Source organism: Oratosquilla oratoria, chromosome 28, assembly GCF_046742065.1.
Source record: "Oratosquilla oratoria isolate Oo_2021 chromosome 28, ASM4674206v1, whole genome shotgun sequence".
Taxonomy (NCBI): Eukaryota; Metazoa; Arthropoda; class Malacostraca; order Stomatopoda; family Squillidae; genus Oratosquilla; species Oratosquilla oratoria.
Genome location: NC_134804.1, coordinates 49,128,778 through 49,152,045, shown reverse-complemented (window position 1 = coordinate 49,152,045; position 23,268 = coordinate 49,128,778). Strand labels below are relative to the sequence as shown.

Here is a 23,268-nt window from a genome sequence, read left to right as displayed (position 1 = left end):
CATTCGCTCATTCTCTCATTTTCTCACTCACTCACCCATTCTTTCTCTCACTCATTCTATCACTCACCCACTCATTTACTCACTCTTTCACTCATTCATCCATTCACTCACTCACTCACTCACTCTCTCATTCACTCACTCACTCTTTCATTCACTCATTCACTCATTCATTACCTCACTCTCCCATTTGCTCACTCTTTTATTCACTCACTAACTCATTCATCAACTTACTCTTCCATTCACTTACCCACTCACTCACTCACTCACATTTTATTCACTTACTCATTCTCTCATTCATTCACTCACTCACTTATCCATTCATTTGCTTACTCATTCTTTCGCTCACTCACTCACTCACTCACTCACTCACTCACTCACTCACTCCCTTTGATAATTTTGATGGTCTAGGGTGGCCACCCCATTCGGTCGATATATCACGGGCAGCCGCGGCTCGTAGCTGAGAAACGTGCGGATGGGCTAAGTGATGTCAACTGACTGCTGTTCCAGGGTGGTGGCCGCGCCTTTCGCCGGAAGTGTCCGGTTCGGCCTCCGACCGTGGCGGAGCAAGTTGCGGACGAGCAAACTGATGTCTACCTACTACTGGACCAGGATGGCCGTGCCTTTCTGCCGAGGTCCTACGCACCGTGCAGGAGCAACCTGCGGACGGACTAAGTGATGTCTACTTAGTGCTGGACCAAGGTGGCCGCGCCTTCAGTCCGATGGGACCCGGCCGGGCCTCGGACCGTAACAGAGCAACTCGCGGACCGTCTAAGTGATGTTGAATAAGAACTGGTGCAAAGTGGCCGGGGGTGCCCACGCTTACCGGCCGATGTGCCCTGGCTCAGTGATGTCGACGGACTCTTGGTCCTACGGTGCCCTGCCATGCCGAATTCCAGGGCACTTATAACACTACGCCACAGGGTTAAGGGATGTCGACCGACTGCTGGTCCACGGTGGCCGGGCCTTTCGGCCGATGTGCCCTGGCCCGGCCGCGGACCGTGGCGGAGCAACCCTCGAACGGGCATATTGATGTCGACCGACTACTGGTCCAGGGTGGCCGGGCCTTACGGCCGATGTTCCCCGACCTGGATGCGGACCGTGGCGAAGCACCCCCAGATGAGCTAAATTATGTCGACCGACTGCTGGTCCAGGGTGGCCGCGCCCATTTTGGCCGATGTGCCGCGTACGGTGGTGGAGCAACCCGCGGTCGGTCTAGGTGATGTCGACCGATTGTTGGTCCAGGGTGAGGGCACCTTTAGGATGATATCCCACGAACCACGGCGGAACAACCTGCGGACGGGCTAAGTTATGTGCAATCGGCAGCAGGACTGGTGACCCTCTACCCGTGGGTGAGATGGTGGCCCAATAAGAGCAGGTCACCAAAAACCCCCAAAAGCCAATAAAATACAAATGAAACCCACGGAATTGGCCCAAAATCGTCGCGTCACCGATTTGGCGGAGTCGTGCATAGAGCACTGTACCGTCCTAGCCTTCTGAGAGGGGGAAGTTCGCCACGTTAATTGGAATCGCATCTACTCCCGTTAGAAAGCGTCACTTCAGAAACTCTCCACTTACTCGTACAGACACATTCTAACACGATTCTTTAACGCAAGGTATTTTCTGAGTCACTAACTCGGGGCCAAGAGGCAAACTTAGAACCTTCCTACAAAAGTTTGAATCCCTGCATTTTTAGAACACTAACCAATCTACATTCTATAACCTCAAAACAATAGCCTACACTTTCATTGTCTTACCTCTATACAAAAATTACCTAGTCACTGTCATAGGAATCAATATACAGTGAATCATCATAAGCAGGAGGTTTGGCATATCCCACCACAAGGAAGGAAATCACGATATATTTCTAACTTCTCTCGCCTTTTTGAGTTCAGACTCTAAACCACCGTCACACATTCAAGAACCTCGTCAAATGTTATAAATGTGAAAAGTGGAAGTCGATTTCGCTTACAGTGCTCCAGACTTTCCTAAGGACAATTAAAATGATGTGTCTAATATTCGTATAACTTAACTTCTCTTAGCTCGTCATTCAGCTTCTCATTATATGACGCAAAGAAGATTTGGAGTTTCGAAAAGTAAAGAATTGTAACCCAAGTCGTTTCTACTCAATCGAACACACTTGAGTCGCGTACGTGTGACAAGGGCTTATTCTTTAACTCAATACAATCTCCTGGTGGCAATTCCCATAACAATACCTATTATATCACGGTTAACCCACTATCGGAGAAATAATAACGGAAAGTACAGAGAAACTGTATATTTCGACTACTCTCTGTAGTCTTCTCTGCAGCCCTCTTCATTCTGCTGAAGAGGACTACAGAGAGTAGTCGAAATATACAGTTTCTCTGTACTTTCCGTTATTATTTCTCCGATAGTGGGTTAACAGTGATCTTTTACAAATGTGTTATAACATACTAGTTTCCAATACCTATTATGTAAACTCGAGGAGCTAAGGCGTTCGTTGATTATATTCCTATTTGGACCCCTTCAGCCTCTGACCTATCGCTAAAAAGGTTGTGACACATGGCTTCGACTTCAGTTGCAATATTCTATCTTTATGGCCGTAGTTTTAAACCTTCCGCTAGCTCTGGCGAGCGCTATTTACCATTAGAACGTAGATGTTCGTTCTAGTTAAGTGTATTTGACTTATCAGTTCATCTACAAAACCTACCAATATCTTTCATAGCTATAATTTAACAAAGTTATGATTCCTCTGTCTAATGATCGTCAGGGCTGGCGAGAAGGTTTAAAAGCATATCCCTTAATATCTCCAAATATGAAATTGTCTTTCCGTCACATATAACAAAACTGAATGACGAACTAAAAGATTTAAACCTATACGGATGTTAGACACAATATAGAAATATTTTTAGAGAAGTATAGATTTCTGTAAGCGAGGTCATATTACATTTATCTAAATGGAAGTTGGAGGTAGAACGTGGGAGGAAAAATATCACAGTGTAATAACCTCTTAACCTGATGTGCTTACCTAACCTGCCGTTAGGTAAGCACAGATAGCAGCGAGTTGATAATGATCGTGGAATATGATCCTGTGTTCGAGTCCAGCAATAATCAAAGGTTTCTGCTTTTCCTGGTAGTCTGAGCATATGAGCCAATAGTGACTACATTGGGTACAGATAAGCGCCTCCTGGCGTAACCCCATCCGTACACATACACACACACACACACACACACACACACACACACACACGAGAAACACCTAGTGTTTCAATTATATGAAGAAATACAGTTTTCCATATAGATGTATAAATACTTGGAATAACTTAGAAAGTGATATAGCCCAAACTTGAACAATACATGCACTCAATGCATGCAATTGGAATTCAAGGTTATTGATTAAATTCGAAATTGGAGAGTAAGACGGGACCAAATGAGCGTTTCTCCTTTCCTGTTTACTGCAATTAAGGAAAAACAATTAGGCAAATAGGTACACACACACACACACACACACACACACACACACACACACACACACACACACACACACACACACACACACACACACACACACACACACACACACACACACACACACACCAAAAGTCACTCCCTTTCAGCGACTTAGAGGGCAAAATATGTAAAAACAGTCTACGGTTTGTTTAAGCCAACGTTCAATTTCATAACGAGCATAAACAACATTTACATACAAGGCTCTTCGCGTTGTTAACGTTGAGGTTCTGCGTCGTTGTCAAACGTACAGTGTTCCGAAAATATTTTCCTGCATATTACGATCCACAAAGCGTGTCCGATGGACCCACTTCCTTATGTGATTCTCCATCTATAGTCTTCATTGAACCAATGCATTCAGTTGAAATCACAATACATATCTTTTCTCTATAAGAACATATAGCACGCAACGTCTTACAAAGCATACTTGTTGAAATCCAGCCAACACCAAATGCATTTGAAAACATTTCAGGTACAAATAAAATTTTACACTTTTTGATATAACAGTAATAAGAAAAAAACCGTTCTGTTTTAAGCTAATCATATTATAACTCATGTTGATTAATATACAATCAAATGCTGTCTCAAGAAATTCATTACATGAAAGTTGACGAATACATATTTTTTTTAAGAAAACAGAAATAAAAAGTTCAAAGTACAGTACAAATAAAATCCTTCAGAAAAGCTCATGTTTGAAGCTAAGGAAATATCTGGCTGTAGATGTGTTGATGCAGTGTAGATATATTGTTTCACTAAGTAAGTAGTAGTTCCTAAACTATTCAACAAGAACAGCTTCACTGCCTACGGAGGAGATAGAACTGATTACAAAAATATATTATATGATTGAGAAAAGAAAATTTGAAATTAATCTTAGAATATTCTACAGATCTGATACACATGTATATTGCTGGTTAGATGAACTGTAAAAAATATCTGGAAAATAGTTTAGATTTTTTTTAATAAAGATACAAAACTGATATAGATGTTTTGGGAATTTCTGCGACTACATCAGGTCTTGAATGCTGCTTTCCGACATAAAAAAAGAAGACTTAAGAGGATCATAAATTAGGGAATACTAAATACATTTGCAGTGATTTCAAAGGAGAAAAACTTCATTAACAGATTAAAACAAGAAGAATATATTGATTTTAAATGCATTCTGATTAGGCTGGATTGAAGCATTTCATTGGCAAGTGTTTTTAACGTTTTGTATATATTCTTATGATATTAAATTTGACCAAATGACAAGACATCTTGTCATCGGAGTTTAATGGGTTAACAGTCATCCAAACATCAAGAAGAAACTTACTGATCTTGTTTAGATTAAAACAAGAAGAATATATGGATTTTTAATGCATTCTGATTAGGCTGGATTGAAGCATTTCATTGGCAAGTGTTTTTAACGTTTTGTATATATTCTTATGATATTTTTAGTAACATAAGTCAATCAACTAATCACTCAGTCAATCAGCCATTTTGAGTCCACTGCTGAACAAAGGCCTCTTTCTCTACATCGCCTTCGTTCGTTTCCAAGTCTCACAACCGTAGATTATATCTGGCAGAATACATTGATTGTAAACCTTCAGTTTCAAACATAAAAGTAGAGGGCCTGTCATGATCTTATTACACTTACCAAACATTTCCTGGCTCGGAAATAATCTCATTTTATTAAGCCATTTATTCAGGAGAGCCATACAATAAGTACAGTGGATGTAATCCGCTGTACTTCTACAAGTACTGTAGAGTTGCTCCTACGAAGATCAGGGGCCGCCACTGTTTATCATACTATATATCATATAAGTACCAGGAGAGAGCTGCATAAATAACATTTATTTTTGAAGGCCATGTTCGATTACAAAGGCGTATTTTCAACGTGCGGACTCCAATATAAATAGAGCCTTAACCCATTAGGTTAAATTCCGATCCTTTATTGGTTGAGCAAAGTATGCAAAATACATGACCATGCTGAAAGGTTTTACGATAGTTTTATCGACAACTATGTCAATGATATCTAATTTTGACATGCTGAAGTCACCATGTACGTAATCATGCACATGTTTTCACATGCGTACAAAAAGTGAAGGGAAAATCACTGATTTTATTAGTATATACAGAAAAATTGTTATCACTGAAAATAGTGTCACAAAACAAGGATAAACAATAGGCTCAGTGAGCAGTTGTTAAGCTTTATTAGCAGTGAAGGACATTATTAATTTTTAGGTGAGGATGACTACAAGAAAACAACAAAGTATAAATCAGGGGGAGAACAGCAGCATATTAATTTGATGTCAAGGGTTGGGTGTGTGTATTGAGGGATTACATTTGTTTAGGTTATTTATTTCGTGAAATACAAGGGTAATAAACCTACGGTAAGGAGGGAGTGAGATTTATATACTTAAGGGTAATGCACTGTCGGGTTAAAATATCTTGCACATTTTGGAGGGAATGAAGCATTCACGTGGCAGTGTCCGAAACATACAATAATCCTGGCGCATTGAGCCGACATGACGTCACTCTGGCTCCACCCACATCCTTCACTTCACCACGCCAGTCGCCGACTCCGTCACCTGCTTTGACTAGATCAGCCCAATTCCACTTTGCCATAAATTAATGCGAATGAAAATATATACAGCTACAATTATAACTAATAAAATTTCATACAAAACTGTATCATTGTGTTATGGCACACACAAAGGTAACGCCAAAAATAGACTGTATCACCGTCTTATTTTTCCACTAGGTAAAATATACATACCTGAAAGGTATGCTAGACTTTGTTTTCATGAAAATGTTAAAAGGTAATGGAGTTTCATATCCAGGAAAAAGTCTTAGTCCAATAGTGGATGGTGCAGTGCGTAAGTCAAGACACAAAAACTGTACTTATATAGGCCGTCAGATGAAATACGAAGAAAGCGATACAACTACAGTACAAGACTTTAGGAAGATAAATAGCATGAGTAGGTGTTAGTATTCTTCCGTTAGAAATGATCAGTATTTACTGTAATTAAAATAAGTCTAGGTTCTTAGTGGTGCATTATGCCCCTACTAATCTGTAAAATTAAGTTGCTAGTGCCTGAGGGTTTAGTTACTTTTAAAATGCAATGCGCCTTTGTTTAGTGTTACGTACATAGCATGCAGCACAGCTCAGGATTCTGTTTCTTTGAATTTGCAAATTACTTTTTTATGCCGAAGGTTTGGCAACCACAGCACTCTATTTTTTACTAGAACTATGTCTGCTAGAGAGAATAGATAATGTACAAGGATAGCTATAGCACACAAACCTGTAACTACAGATTATGAAATAAAATTCTTGTTAAAAAGGTTATTGAGATCTGTGTTGTAGTATTGGAAACTTGTTTTGAAATCGTTCTTGAGATCTGTCTTGTAGTATTGGAAAACTGTCTTAAAATCGTTCAGTTTACCATGATAGTTTGATCTGGAAATTGGAATTCAAAACGACGAGGCCTGGATGCGTTGTTACATGCAACAGGTGATGGACTTTATGGATTTTGTTTAAATTCAAAACAGAATTTTTTTATACATCTGAGGAGGCAGCCTACGGCTTGAGAAATCACACTATTGAGACCATTGTTTGGGTGAAGTTTGCCCTTCTAGCTGAATAGAACCACTTGTCCTAAACCGGAATAGATTACCTAAAATGAATCATCGTTTTGAGGTGGCTAGCATACCTAGGTTACTCAAAAACCCAGCCATGTATCTGAGGAAACTCAACCAAAAACAAATTAATCGCACTTCCCAGATGAAGAAGCTCCCACGTCAGTCTTGATAATAAACGGGCCTGCAACAACGACTACAGTTTTGCAACATTTGCTTGGAGAAGTGGGGTAGCCCAATGCATTCAGATCCAGCAACGGCTCTGAAACAAACCTTGGACCCCAAAACACGAGTCGGAGATTCCGTTCGTTTGCTCGACTACGCTACCAAACCCTGCTAACGGCTTGCGACAGAAACCGTCCATTATATTGGGCGTTCGCACAGATCCTTCAGTTTGGGAGCCACTAGACATTGAAAACCGACTTCTGTCCAGACACCCAAGACGAGGTGGGACCACCAGGAAGAGTCTTCATGTTGGATATGCGAGCATGTGGTTATTCTTTGCAGCAAAACTTTCTTATCTGTTGTTCGTATATACATTTATCCACATATACTGCATGTAGTCTTTAGTACTAGTTACCATGGTAACTAGTCACAGCACAACACCTGCCAGTAGAAGGCATAGATTATGGTAATGGTATTTGTTTTAATCACGTATGGTAACATGACAAGTGTGTGTGTGTGTGTGTGTGTGTGTGTGTGTGTGTGTGTGTGTGTGTGTGTGTGTGTGTGTGTGTGTGTGTGTGTGTGTGTGTGTGTGTGTGTGTGTGTGTGTGTGTGTGTGTGTGTGTGTGTGTGTGTGTGTGTGTGTGTGTGTGTGTGTGTGTGTGTGTGTGTGTGTGTGTGTGTGTGTGTGTGTGTGTGTGTGTGTGTGTGTGTGTGTGTGTGTGTGTGTGTGATCACCATCGAAAGCCCACTGCAGATCCACCATTCTATCCCCTGGACAATGATACAGCCTCTTCACCTCATCACAGTGAATACTCCGGCTTGGTAAGGTTATTTGTATGGTTTGAAGTGCACATGAGATGTTGAGCATGTTGGAATGACTCTGGCTGTGAATGGACTCTGAAACTAGCATAATCAGATCGTCCAGACTGGTTAGGTGCTCCAAGCATCGAAATGCATCACTGGTATACTGCGCCTCTTATGTCTGTCGTTGTCTAGTCCGGTGAAGGCAGAAACGCTAACCACTGCTGCGGCAACAAGGCCCCGTATGAAAGGTACATAATCCAAATCCGAGAAGGAAAGACAATAACCATAACTCCGTAGAACAGGTTGTGTGTGGAAGTGCTACGTTGCATATGAGACAATAAATTTAGACAGTTGACACTAGAGAATGGGCAGGTGAGAAAATAAATCGGTCTACACTACTCTCTCCTAGAGTTCCAGCACATGAGACGGTTTATATGACTTGTGTTTAAACAACGGCTCTATTTTTCTCAAGTTTTATTTTGTCAGTGAACATAGAGGCCTTATCGTAGTTTTAATGTATGAGTAAAGTGGGTAATGTATACTAAATTATAACGGATATGATAAAAACAATATACATAATTTTGTAATTCTATGAATGATTGAGAAGGATGCGTTGGGGTTAACATCAGGGAAATGCAGTTGGAACTTATTTGCAAACATTTTTTACGAGGTAAGTTTGGAATGTACTGTTTTAATCTACGTCCATCAACCAATGTCCCTAACTTTTAATTAAGAATATATATATATTTACACATATATATTTGTATATTTAGGCTACATACCAAAACATAAATTCATTGCGATGACATAATGATAAGAGTGAATTCCATGCAAACACGTTAAAAAAAAAACAACAACCGGCAACTCTCCACGATGACGTCAAGTCGTCGATAAAAGTTATTTGTGATCCATTTTTGCAATGATATACTATGATAAAGTACCCTTGCTTTCTACCCCTATATTTGCGTTGCGACCCATGAAAATGGTTTTATCTGTTGGGACCGTAACTGAGGTCATAACAAGAATAGTAAAATCTCTTCTGATAATCCTAAAATTTACAATGTAGTGAAGAAATGTTATCCGTACACGTCTGTGAAGACTAGTCGATTAAGTATAGGAAATGCATATACACAAGTTGCACATATATGCATATATATCCTTATATGTGTATGCATGTAAAGGTACACACATACCTACATTATCATCAGTGTTCACGTGTTTATGCACATATGTTCTCATATGTATAGTATATGTATATCATATACTCATATTTAGAGTACATACATGCATATATGTGCCAAAACTTTTCTGATATGTACCCATACATGTATGCACATACAAAAATTGTGTGTGTAAAATTGTCATAAACATGTGTATGTTCAAATGTAATATTTAGAAATTTTAGGCTTCTACAGAAGTACATGAGTTAATGTGTATCTATTGTACTTCTACAATGCATGTATACATCTAACAAAATCAAAACCAAAAGCGCAAAACGTTGATTCAATGTTATTTGTTACTCTTTTGCAAAGTAAAAATACAAAATAGAAAAATACTGATTACGAAAACACTGAATCTTCTTTCATTTGAAAAACACAGTTTTTCTATCACAAAAGCGCATACACAACCTCACTTCGGAGGCAGATGTTGCAATGTCAAAGTGTGCATTATCTTAAGACTCATAGCCACCGATATGACGTCATGGATTGCGAAAGTAGTGACGACATGACCATAGTGGAGCTAAAGGTCTGCTTACCCATAACCTCATGCTATGTCGAATGATGCTACATGCCCAATTTCTTTTTTTTAGGATACGTATTTTGAATATGAATATCAAAAGAATCTGGTAAAATTATGCGCAAAATTTTGTCCTTCGATGATTACTGTAAATATATTCAAAAGATTCACTTTGGTTTTTCTAACTTTGATACATCAGTAGATATCAAGTTAATGTTTAGAACAGTTTGCTAACACCTCTTAGACTTGATAAATATAATATTAAAATCTCTCCAAGTCAGATATATGCACTTTAGACCACGATATTCAACAAAGTGAAAATGTCAGGTACCTTGATCTCATAAGGGGGGTCTACAGTTGTGATGGCTGCCAAATAATACGGTTTTGCGGCGTTATCAGCCTATGAGGGAGCAGAACCGAGCAACTATGGTCATGTCGACTTTGTTTTTACTGCGACGATGATGGCTAATCTGAAGAATGTGTTAGTCCAGGCTGATCCTCCGTCATAGTACATTAATTGTCAGCCCTATTTAGTCACGAAAAAAAATATGAGAGCAAAATAAAAATTCTTATTCGTAGGGAGTTTGAAGGGCTAGTGTTGTTAATTGACTCGGCAGCATTACTTGTTCAGATCATATCAATTGATATTCATGTTCAAAATATCGACTAATTGTGTCTCCCTCTAAGTGTAAATATCAGTGGGATGGATTCAGCGTCAGTGTGGTGTTTCTGTGATTACATATCATATCTTAATGGAGGAGTGTATGTATTCAATATGTATACAGACAGCAATGAACAATTAAAAAAAACAATGACCCACAAACTATACAACGAAGAGTAATAATCAAAGCTGTTAGTTTTCTGCAGTAAATACTACGCTCACGAGAAAGGCCATTGTTCAATCTGCAATTCGGTGTCTTCAAAACCATGATCAAAAAATACACATCTAATTATGAAAAAAAAATGCCAGCCATGGCACATTTTAAAATGCGATACTTCAAGGACTTAATGTGACCTCTGTACAGCGCAAGGCAATCTTACATTGGCAACAGAGGAGGGATCGACGTTTGAACTCAAACTAAGAAACCTGAACGAACACATTAGTATTCGTTCATGTTTGGATCCATGATGGGTAAGGAGCAGAATTGAGAGGAGGAGGGAGGGGGGGGGGGCAGAAATGCTTCCCGATACTTTACATTCATTTTTCACTGACGAAGTAGGGATGACGGTAATATCGATTTTGTACGTTAAAAATTCAGACACACACACACACACACACACACACACACACACACACACACACACACACACACACACACACACACACACACACACACACACACACACACACACACACACACACACACACACACACACACACACACAATATATATATATATATATATATATATATATATATATGTATATATATATATATGTATATATATACATATACATGTACATGTACATAGGGAATTGAGTTTAGAGGGGATCTTCATTTTAGTACTTAAGCTATTTAGAATTCTAAATGGTGACTTCCAAATGACCCCAAAATTACCTAGGATGATGATCCCAATGATGCACTGTTACATCCATATTATTACCCGGATTGAAGCCATTCCCCCATTCCTCTCACCAGAAATCTGCGTTGACATGGTTGTGATGGTATAGATTAATAATAATGATAATAATGATAATGAAATGTATCTGTACCTTACAATGAATTCCCAAGAGACAACCGGATAATTGGAGAAGGGGTGGAAAGTTTCTTTGAATCCTACATATTGATTTGCACAAATCTGTTGACATGCAACCTGTTTTATTTCCAGGTCTCAACTCCCTTACGTTTGATGAAGCGTTAGTTTTAGTTTTTCGGACAGAACGGTAAACTATTTTTCTAGATATATTTTTCTTATTCGCGTTAATGCATGAATTTCATATTTCAGTAATCAATGGAACATTCATTCTCTAACAGATACCTCCGAAGTTGAAATAAATAGCCTCTAAGTTCCCTTCTCTGCTGAGTTCATACTTCACACCAAACCCTCCCATCCCTCCCGAGCTAATTAAAATAATTTTCTTCAAGCCACAATGAATTTTGTAAAGGTTACTATAGCCTGATAGAATCGTCTGGCATCAACTGCTATAAAATCTCCTAAGGAAACATCGTGTCCAGGAAGTCAACACTGACCCAATGCAAGATTTCCCCATACCGTCACTTTCAAACTCCAAAGTGCATGTCCACCAATTCCTCATCATAGCTCTTTCACAGCCGGCGACGATTTTAAATTTTGAATCTAGCTGCAGCCTCACAATCTTATTCAGTTAAGATATAAAATTCGGTTGCCAATGGATTAAAATCTGATTTATTACCTTTAACTTGCGATGGCGATTTAGAAGTTTTATTTTGGCAGCAGGAATTGCCAGGCGTTACTTCATTCAGTAGAAGGAAACGTTCAAAGGATTTATTAATTCGTCTGTCCGCATAGCTTTATTTCTTATCCCTTCCTCACTACCTCCTCCTCTTCTTTCCCCCTGCTTCCCCAACGGTGTCACCTTTCTTAGTCTTCCCTCCCACTAACCGATCTATTCTTTGGCCAATCACTCTCTACCATCCTCATCCACACTCTGCCTCCTCCCCATCCCACCCTCTCTTTAGACTTCCCATTTCCCATCTCCCTCCCTACCATTGCTGACCACATCTCTAGTGGTGCTTATCGTAGGAGTCCTTGTTCTTGTATCCCATGACATATCCCGACGTGTCCTTGACGTCCTTCCGGCCGTGAAGTCCTCGGCCCCGGCCCGTCGAATCGAACCGGAGTTTGTGTGAACCGGTGAACTTCTTGGTGTCGGTCAGGCGGTCCACGGCGCTGCTCTTGACGACGCTCTGTTTCATAACAAAGAGAAAAAAATCACGTTAGTCCAAAAAAAAAAAATCTATATGCATTTGAGAAAATAAGTCCCTCAATACTTTCTGCCGATATGAAATCTGGTAATAGTACATACATACATATACCAAAGGCTTTTTCCCCCTACACGGGGGGTAGCCAAAACGAAAAAGGCATAGAAACTACTCCCACCCATTCCATTTCCTATATATTCCACTCCCCTCCACCCTCCTCCCTCCCTCTTATCTTGGCACCTCCTGGATGACGGGTCATCCCTGCATCCTGTCCATCCTATCTACTGGTAATAGTAAGGTGGGAAAAATGTTGTAGTTATTTCTCATGAATAAGTGGAAAGCTTCTTTTGTTTATGTCATCAGGATTATCATTAGCAGATTCTTATTAAATCATCTCTTAACTAGAAACCCTTTCATCACTAATACAATCTAGTAGGATGTTACATGATTTGTTCCACCTTTTTAACATTGTGTGAGTTAAAGTAACCTATAATAACAATACAAGCTAGCAAAAGGTAACAAAATCTATTTTCCAAAACGTGCACATGGAGTCCAAAACTTGTGCAGCCTTCACAGTGTCACATCATTCTTCGAAATGGCGACATTCTTACAAAAGTGTCATTGAAATGGATCTCAACCTCTTTTGTTCCTGGAGCCCCAATATGGCTAATAAGTTTTGCAAGGATCCCCTAAGTTCCAAAAAAAACGGGCTGTCAATCAATCTTAAGGACATAAACGATACACACAAGGCAATAGCAATGAGGAAAGAGCTGTTGAAACTGCAAATGAACATCACTGCTCTGCAAGTAATCCGGCTTGCTAAAATGATCACTCCCGAGAGAAAGAATTCACCTTCTGACAAGGGGAAGCTGAACACGAAAACCGAAAGCACGGCGTTGAAATTGCTGTGAAGAACTCGCTGTTGAGTATGATAGAACCCGGTAAGGAAGGGATGGACAAATTATTTACTTTAGGTCTTGACATATCAGAAGGACCTGTTGATCTTATCAACGTTTACATCCCTATCAACTACTCTTCCCAGTAAGAACATGGCATGTTTTATGGCCGGCTATAGGTAGTCATGCTGAAAATTCCAAACCAAAAAAGACTGCTGGTGCTTGGTGATTTCAATGCAAGAGTATGAGTCAATTTCACCTGGCTGTTTGAAATAGGGTAGCATGGACGAATAGGGTCGCATCTGCTCGATCTATTCACACTCCATGAGATGTGCATCACCAATTCTTTTTTTATTACAAAGCCCCAGCACACTATATCACTCCAAGCTTTGGGAATAGCTGGACCTGATCATTACAATACGCTTTGAGCTGAGGAACATTCTCTTCACACGCTCTTACAAAAGCGCCGGCTATAAAACAGATCACTCGTTGGTTTGCTGCAAGACCAGATTTCAGCCATAGAAGTTGCATCAAGCCAAACCACTAGGGAAACCACACATTGATACTGGCGAGGCTAACCCTGAGAAACTGGAAACGTTTGCCAAGAGACTGGAAGATGGGCTCGTAGGTGAGTCTCTAGATGGAAACACACCTCAAAGAAGGAAACGAGTGAGGAATACTCTCCACGGCACAGCATTTTCTGTCCTTGGTAGGCGGCAGAGAAAGAAACTGGATTTGTTTGAGGCAAAGTGCGTTGCATTGCCGAAATATCTCTGCAAGCACTCAAAGCGGCCAGAAGTTTCAGAGGTGATCCAGACGCCGCGTCAGTGACTACCGGTTTCGGCTATGCAGAGTCATCCGGACAGTTGTTGTTGTTGTTGTTGTTGTCGTTCCCTAGACTGTCTGTCCGAGCAGTCCCGTCTCCCCAAGGAATGCCATAGCCGAAACTGGGTTTTCCCACAAATCCTTTATAGAGCGTATGTTGTGTTGTTTGCGTGCATGATTGTGTATAATGCAGTCTTCCATTATGTGTTGTATGGTATGGGGTGAAGTGTTACATCCTGGGCAGCTGTTCACAACGCGGTCATCCAGCCTCTTCTGGTAGCTTAGAAGTGCTGACACTGGTAACATCCGTTGTGTCTACGGCGGCACCAAGAAATCTATTGGCCCAATACACTAGAAAAAGACTCAAATAAAATCCTCCTCTGGTAAAATCATCATTGACAAAAGCAAGCAGATGGAGAGATGGGTGGAGCATTACTCTGACTTGCATTACAGAGATGCTGTTTGCTGATGCTGCTGCTCTTGCAACACTCAAGGAGGATTAGCTTTAACGCCTTATGGACAGTCTTTCCTGGGCCTGCCAGGGCTTGAGTTTGACCAGTAGCGTGAAGAAGACAAACATCATGGACAGGACACAGAACGCCCACTAGTTATTACCATCAACAGTTGTGAGCTGGAGGTTGTTCATGAATCTACACATTTCGTCTCAACAGTAATGGACAATAGCCTTACAGACACTAAAATCAACCAACAAATTGCCCGTGGAACAACAACGTTTGTTTGACTTACGAAAAAGGTATGGAACAACAAATTGACAGTGCACATGAAAAATTATTTCTGTAGAGCCTGTGCCCTTAGCACCATGCTGTACGGCATCAAATCCTGGACTCTGCTCCTTCCACATGCTTAACCTTAGATGAATCATAAACATCAAGTGGTCAGTCCGTGTAACCAACAACAAGATCTCTGTCCGTGTTGCCATGCCTGGCACCTACAAACAGTTGCGGCAAGGTCACATTTACTGGCTAGGTCAAGTCCACAGGATTGAGGAGGGCAGGATCTTCAATGACATACTGTACGGCGAACTTCCTTCGGGCAAGGGGTACAGAGACGTCCCCAATTCTGCTTTAAACATATCTAAAATAAGACACGTAAGTCCTCGGCATGGATATCAACAAGTGGGAAAATCTTGCCAATGACAGTAATCACAGGAGGAAGGAGTTGAATTGCGGATTGCGCCATGTACACACACACACACACACACACACACACACACACACACACACACAGAGAGAGAGAGAGAGAGAGAGAGAGAGAGAGAGAGAGAGAGAGATAGAAAGGGAGAAAGAGATAGGAGAACACTGCTTGCGGACAGCATCTTTAAGTGCAGCTACTGCAGTAAGGATTGCCAGTGCAGAGTTGACCTCCACAGCTCTAGCAGTGCCAACCAAATTGACCGTACTTTCCAGCCACAGATCCATTGCCTTTTGAGATTGACGAATGCCGACAAAAATATGCTCTCAAAATAACTACAGTACATAAAACTTATTCAGGAGGTATTGTAATCTTCTTGTTTTTACAGTCATAAGAAAAAATCAAAGTGATTATGTGATTATGAGCCTGGTAGTAATTCACGAGGTTCCATGTATTTGTGTGTGGTAGGTTGGGGTCTCAAAACTCTGCCATGGAGAATGACACCTAAATCCCATGCCGGTCCCAAGCCCGGATAAAGGAGGAGGGTTGTCATGACAGGCCTAGCTATCCGATGACGTAAAAAGACCTATTTGCTCAAGGGACAGCCTCGGAACCAGGACGGACCAGTCGAAGACGAAATAGGAAACGTTTATGGACCAGAGCTCGAACTATGCCAAAAATAAGAAGAAGTAAGAAGTAAGGTTGGGGTCTTATATAAAGAAAAAATTCAGCGTTCAGTTTGTTTTGTGTAGCTTGGGTGTTAATAGCAGGGGTATTCTCGTATAACAATGCATCTCTTCTCAGCCTCCATACGAAATCACACAAACACCATCATTCAATAAGCAGACAAATACTTGTCGAAAACGCCAGTATTATCAAACAATGGCAGGATTAACACGAATTGCATATTTCTGAATCAGTATTGGTACGAGATGGGCTACACAAAATCATAGGATCCCGGCATATTGTGCCCCGACTCTAATAATGCATAACAAAATTGAAGATGGGACCCGTCGAACCGAGAGGCCCAAACAAAGTTTCAAAGATGTACTGAAGATAAATCTTCTTTCATTTTTTTACTGACTGTTTCCTCTAGTTTTTCTGAAAGCAGCCTTAGGGAATTTTATTTTTTATTTTGTCTTGTCTTATTTTATTTACTTATTCATTATTGTTTGTAGTTTTTTTTATAATCAACGAGTGTCGAACGAACAGTTCAACTGGTACAACCATCTTCGACAGTTTAACGGAAAACTAAAGAATTACCAACAACATTACATGATTACCTGCATAGTTGCAAATAGCTTGTTTATTTGGACAATCCTACACACAGATGAGGACTTGTTGTGGTTTATTCTTGTCTCAAAACTCTCAGAAGCCTTACCGTAGTCCCTGATAATCCAGGCTGTCCACAGTTCTTGAGTTTTCCCTTGACCTCATTGCTGTCAATGTTCTTCGCCTTCGAGATTTCATCCAAATACTGCTCGAACTCTTTGAAGGAGATCTTGGTTTGCCTAAAATGTCATAAAGAACATTACTGGAAGTACAAACGGGGGGTTGAAGTTGGAAAAGGGGAGTACAGTGTTCTAAAAACAAAAGTAAAGGTTTCTAAAATAAGCAACAATTACTTTTGAATATTACTCTCGCTTTCAAGCACAACATTATTCTGTGATAAGTAGAAAATATTATGAGTTTCTCTCTTTTTAAGACTTTATAGACTTTAAGATTTTCTATGATTCTGTGACCTCGTAGAAATTATGTCGTGGTTTTTCTGAAGCAAAATTGGACGCTAATCTAAACTCCCTCCTTTACCTTCCCTCTCTGCTTCTCACCCTCCCTCCTTCCCCTTCCTTCTTTTTCTTCTATGCTCCCAGGCAATGACAAAAATTGGAAGGGATGGGGTACGGCGTAAACATGTCTTTCAATTCTTCTATCTATCTATATATCAAGTGCTTTTCCCCCTTATAAGGAAGGTAGCCAAGTCAAAAGACAGGTACCTACTCCCACCCATTTCACTCCCACCCATTCCACTCCCATCCACCACCCTTTCCTCCCTCTCATCATAACTCCTCGTGCATGACGGGTCATCCTTGTATCCCGCCCACTCCCCTGGGTCAGAAGCAATGTAGCAAGACACAGTTCATCCATAGCAAGGCCGCTTCACTTAATCGGCGACCTCCCTCTCCGTCTCTTCATGCGTAAAAATAAAGAAGACGGGTTGCGTCAAAGTACCATTTATACATAAACACTCCCTAACCACCATCCCCCCGCCCCCTCCCATCTTAGCATCACGGTAGTATCATCCATACATAGTCATTTTTCACTCACCACTATCCCCTGCCTTCTCCCTATCCATCTCATCCTCGGTCGTCCCCTCAAGTTCACTCCTTCCACCTCTGCCTTCTACACCTCTTTTACTTTTCTTCACTCCTTCTTTCCATGTGTCCAAACCATCCAAATACTCTTTCATCAGCCCTATCTGCTACCTCCTTCCACCCCCCGCGCTCCTCCTCTCCTCCACGTTTCTCACTCTATCCAACCTTGTAACCCTTATCCTTCTTCTCAAGCATTTCATTTTACACACATTTAAAATTTTCCTCTATGCCTATCTTAAATTCCAAGTCTCCGTTCCATACAGTACCGTCAGGTAAATCACCCTTTCATATAATATTTTTGCTTCCATTCCCAGATGCCTATTTTTATGATACTTTTTAACCTCCCAAGGCATTTACTTGCTTCTTTCAATCTACAACTTACCTCCACCTCCACTCCTCCATTTCCTGCCACATGTGACCACAAATACCCAAAACTATCCACTTCCTCCAGTCTCTCTCCTTTATAGCTTACTTCCAACTCGCTGCTATCCTCTCCCCTTGTATATATCATCTTACTTTTGCCTACATTTAACTTAAAATTTCTCGTTTTACATACCTTCCAAAAATCCATCACTAACTGCCTTAACCCCCTCTGACCCTGCCACAAGCGCAGTCTTTTTAGCAAATAATAATTGGCTCACCTCCCACTTTTCCCCGTTTTCTTTATCATCTCCAGTCCCCTGCCCATTAACCTCGCATATACATCCCGCACCATCCCATCCATGTACACCTTGAACAACCATGGCGACATGACACATCACCGACACAGCCCCACCTTCACTTCAAACCACTCGCTCTCCACATTTCTAATTCTAACACAGGCTCTACTACTCTCGTAAAATATCTTGATCGCCCCAACAACTCTCCCCCATCCCCATACATCTACAAAAGTTCCCACAGCGCCTTCCTGTCATAAGCCTTTTCCAAATCCACAAAGTCCTCAAAAACATCCTTAATTTTTGCTCAAGCTTTCTCACATATCTGCCTTACCACAAAAATCCGATCCACGCAACCACTACCATTTCTAAACCCACACTGTTTCCCACCAATTAATCCCTCTCTCCTAATCCTCTCAGTTAAAACCCTTCCATAAGCATCTCAAATTCTTAAGCTTTTTTAATGGTTCAAACTCAAAACCACTGGAGATATTCATTGCATTTTTTCGAGCTTAAATCCTGCAAACAAATTCATCGTACACTCAACTCCCAGAACCCTTTAGGGCCTTATCACACTGCTATTTTTCCTCCGACTGTCGTAGCAGATTTGCGTCGCAAAGCTTTCGGGAGGGATTTTGACATTCTCTGCGTTTTTTTTTTTTTTTCTTTTTTTTTTTTTTTTTTTTTTTTAGAAAACAAAATAGTTTGCCATAGTGATTTGACAGCGGAAAAAGTTCTGGAGGTGGGCGGTAGCACCGATTAATCGGAGAGTGGAGGAAAAAATAGCCCATGTCCACTCACTTGAACTTCTTGAAGTAGATGCCAGTGTCGGTGGTCGTAATCGTCTTGGGGGAAATGACCTTGGCTTGCTTCATCCATTTGTCCGACTGCGAAAGCGTGATGTATTTTCCGTCGCTTTTTGTGTCCCCGAACTTGCTGAAGGCACGGAACTGCTCCCGCAGCGTGATGGCTTTGGGCGTGCCTGCAACAGGAGGCAAACAATAAGTACATACATACATATACCAAGGCTTTTTCCCCCTTACCAGGGAGGTAGCCAAAAAGAAAAAGGCATAAAATCATTCCCACCCACTCCATCCCTGAACACACTCCACACCCCTCCACCCTCCCTCTTATCTGAGCACCTCCTGAATGACGGGTCATCCCTGCACTTTGTCCACTGCCCTGGGTCAGTAAGTAAAGAAATATAATCTTTTCCTGTTGACGTTTCCCATTTTCATATGGGGTCGCCGTTCCTCGCTAGTCGTTTCCAAAGTAAATGAAAATATTGTATTTTTTTATTATTATAAGTAAAGAAAGATAATAATAATAAAAAAGAAATACAAATAATAAGATAAATATATACATACATATACCAACGGCTTTTTCCCCCCTTACAAGGGAAGTAGCCACAAAACAAAGGCATTAAATCCACTTCCACCCATTCTAAAGAAAAATAATAATAATAAAAAACAAATACAAATGATAAAATGAATAAATACATACATATACCAACAGCTTCCCCCCCCCCTTACAAGGGAAGTAGCCAAAAAACAAAGGCATAAAATCCACTCCCATCCATTCCATCCCCACATACTACACTCCCATCCACCCTCCCTCCCTCCCTCTTATCTTGGCTCCTCCTGGATGAGGGGGCATCCCTGCATCTCGTCCACTGCCCTGGGTCAGAGGCAAAGTAGTACGATAAAAATAAATCAAATGAATCATATAAATAAAACGCAAATAAATAAATAAACAAATAATGAATAATAAACACAAACAAATTCATAGATGGATAGACAAATAGATGAATAAACTAATAACAAAAATGTAAATAAGTACATAAACGCATAAATGAATTAATTAATAAATAGATAAATAAATGAATAAATGGTTGCTTATAGTATGTCTCCAATAAAGTAGGTCTGAACTGAAATTCTTATTTTTTTTCCGTTTTCTATAAAAGTCTTACGGTGGTATTATTAAAAAAAATTCTTTCCTTATATAATTCTTATATAAATACTAGGAAGGGAAAGATTTATATAAGGAAAGATTTTTTTTTAAGAATACCACTGTAAGATTCTTACGGTGGTACTCTTAAAAGAAAATCTTTCTTTATATAAATCTTTCCCTTCCAAGGATTAATATAATATTTACAGAAGGAAAGATTTTTTTAAGAATACCACCGTTTGTCCATTATCAACCTCATCTCTATCAATGGAGTACCACACAACTGAATAAAATCGTTTAGTAATCACCATAATGGAACCAAAAATAAACGAATAGAAATGGAAAATGTATTCAATTCCTGACGTATACTGGTCCTTCTTGTCGTATGTTTAGATTAAAGTGGGATTAGTTTGTTAGATCATGGCGGCGAGCTAATGAAATTAAAAGATGTGTGTGGTGGAGTGTTGTAAACCTATCTAATTCTGTGGCAGCTTGCACAGCATTCCAAGGAGCTGCAGTAACTGTATCCACTAAAGAGGCTATCACACTGGGCTTCCACGGGCTTCTTCACCAGCACCGACAGTTGACTGTTCGTTTGAGTAAAAACGACTTCGGTTACAATATTTGAATTTTTAAATCTCCAACTGTCAAATTATCTTTCCGTTATATATAACAAAGCTAAATGATGAACTAACAGATTGTAAACCTATACAAGTGTTAGACAAACTGTTGAAATTTTCTTAAAGAAGTCTAGATTTCTGTAAGCGAAGTCATATTCTAGTTATTCAAATGGAAGTTGGAGGTAGGATGTTGGAGGAAAAATAGCCCAGTGTGATAACCCCGAAAGAATCAAGCACGGGGAATGTTATACAAGATTACACTGTCCTAAATACTTCTATTCCACCATCAAACGTCGTCATTGCAAGAAACAAATGAAAAATTTACCCTGGAGGAGGTCAGGACCGAACTATAAACAAATAAACAAACAAACAAAAAAGCTCTTTTATGCAAGATTACAATGTCCTACATGCTTCCAGTCCACCATCAAGCGTCGTCATTGCCAGAAGTAAATGAAAAATTTACCCTGGAGGAGGCCAGGACCGAACTAAAAACAAACAAACAAATAAACAAAAAGCTCTTTGGCTAGTGGAGTGGTTGTAATCTTCTGTAAACCATAATCTTGAAGTCGTAAGAAACGTACAAGTCGTGTAAAGTTACTAGCAGTTGACGCGGGACAATGATAGCTTGCTGACATAGAAAACAGGTGCAGAAGTAGAAGATTGCAAGGTTTGGGCTCAGATTAGAGTAATTCTTGAGGATTATATGATTCTAGACAGATTTGCAAAGCCAATTGCAATCACGAAATAAGGGAAAGGAAAATCAAGGAAATTCCCATGAGCCGACTACGGGGTCAGATTTCTCCAAACGAGTCTTTGTATTCCTTGGGCCAGACGTACGATTACCATGTATTGTTATGATTACGTAAACAAACTGTTTCATTCCATCGCACACATCAAACGAGGTTTTTTGGAAAAAACTCTCACAACGTCACAGAATGCACATAATTAAGTGAACTCTGAAATAATAACATAAAAGAATGTTCTTTAGAGGTATGTCACGAGAAGATTAAAGGCCCAGTCACACTGTCACGATTGTCGTCAAATGTTATGAATTCGAAATCCTGCAGGACGACTTTGGCCACAGTATTCTAGACTTTGCTAAGGACATTTCAACAATGTGTCTAATATTCGTTTAAGTTTAATTTCTCTTAGTTCGTCATAAAACTTCTCAACGTATGACACAAAGGTAATATGACATTTGGAGATTCGAAAAACAAAAAAATTGTAAATAAAGTCGTTTCTACTCAAACGAACTCAATTGAGTCGTGTATGTATAAACGACTTTGTTTACAATTTTTTCGTTTTTCGAATCTCCAAAAGACATTATATGTATGATGATTATATGGTTTAACGTCACAAACTCCACCCTATCGGAAGGCTAGCGTGGAACTTAATGAACCATGCCCTTGATTCAACTCCCCCGGTGGCCGGATTCGAACCGCCATCCCCTCGACCTTCGACGCAAGTAACGACACCCTAACGTCATGTAAGCACAAACCTCAAACGCTCTTATACTTGTTGACTGGGTGCACAAGCAAGCTGTATATCCCTTTTGATGTAATTATACATTACATCAATAAACATTGATAATAATAACTAGTGTTACCCTACATCTATCGTACAACAACCACTCTCATAAAGCTTCCTGCAGTAGGTAATATCCGTTTCGTGATTGTAGTTGATTTTGTAAGAACGCTTAGACACGACACACAATTGCATGATGGGTAGGAATGCCGTGATAGATCATATCAGACCAAGAGTTCCATACCAACTTCAGTATGTAAATATACACCTCGTTGAAGGGTCTGGCAGATAAATATTTTACGAATCAAAGAAAAGAAAATGGAAATAGATAGATAAATTAATGAATAAATAGATAAATAAATAGATAGATAAATGAATTAGTAAATAAATAAATGAATTACCAAATAAATAAACAAACAAATAAATAAATAAATAAATAGATATGAAAAATAATTTAATAGATAAATTAATACACATATATAGAAATAAACAAATACATAAATAAATAAATAGATAAATAAATAAATAAATAAATAAAAAAATAAAAAAATAAAAAAATAAATA

The 23,268-nt window shown here is 39.8% G+C and overlaps 1 protein-coding gene across 2 annotated transcripts in view; it reads right to left on the bottom strand.

The window, feature by feature from the left end:
- Positions 1–11,239: 11,239 nt before the first annotated feature.
- The window catches only part of ringer (tubulin polymerization-promoting protein ringmaker), a 58,606-nt gene continuing 46,577 nt past the window's right edge, over positions 11,240–23,268 (bottom strand). Inside the window, exons 4-6 of one of the 2 annotated variants that reach the window (XM_076211462.1) lie at positions 19,415–19,595; positions 16,967–17,096; positions 11,240–12,697 (exon numbers count right to left, since the gene is read on the bottom strand). In XM_076211462.1, the coding sequence (XP_076067577.1) occupies positions 12,515–12,697; positions 16,967–17,096; positions 19,415–19,595 (494 nt within the window). In that variant the 3' untranslated portion in view covers positions 11,240–12,514. Of the gene's footprint in view, positions 12,698–16,868; positions 17,097–19,414; positions 19,596–23,268 lie in introns of both variants that reach the window. The other variant, XR_012967714.1, reaches the window with a different exon arrangement.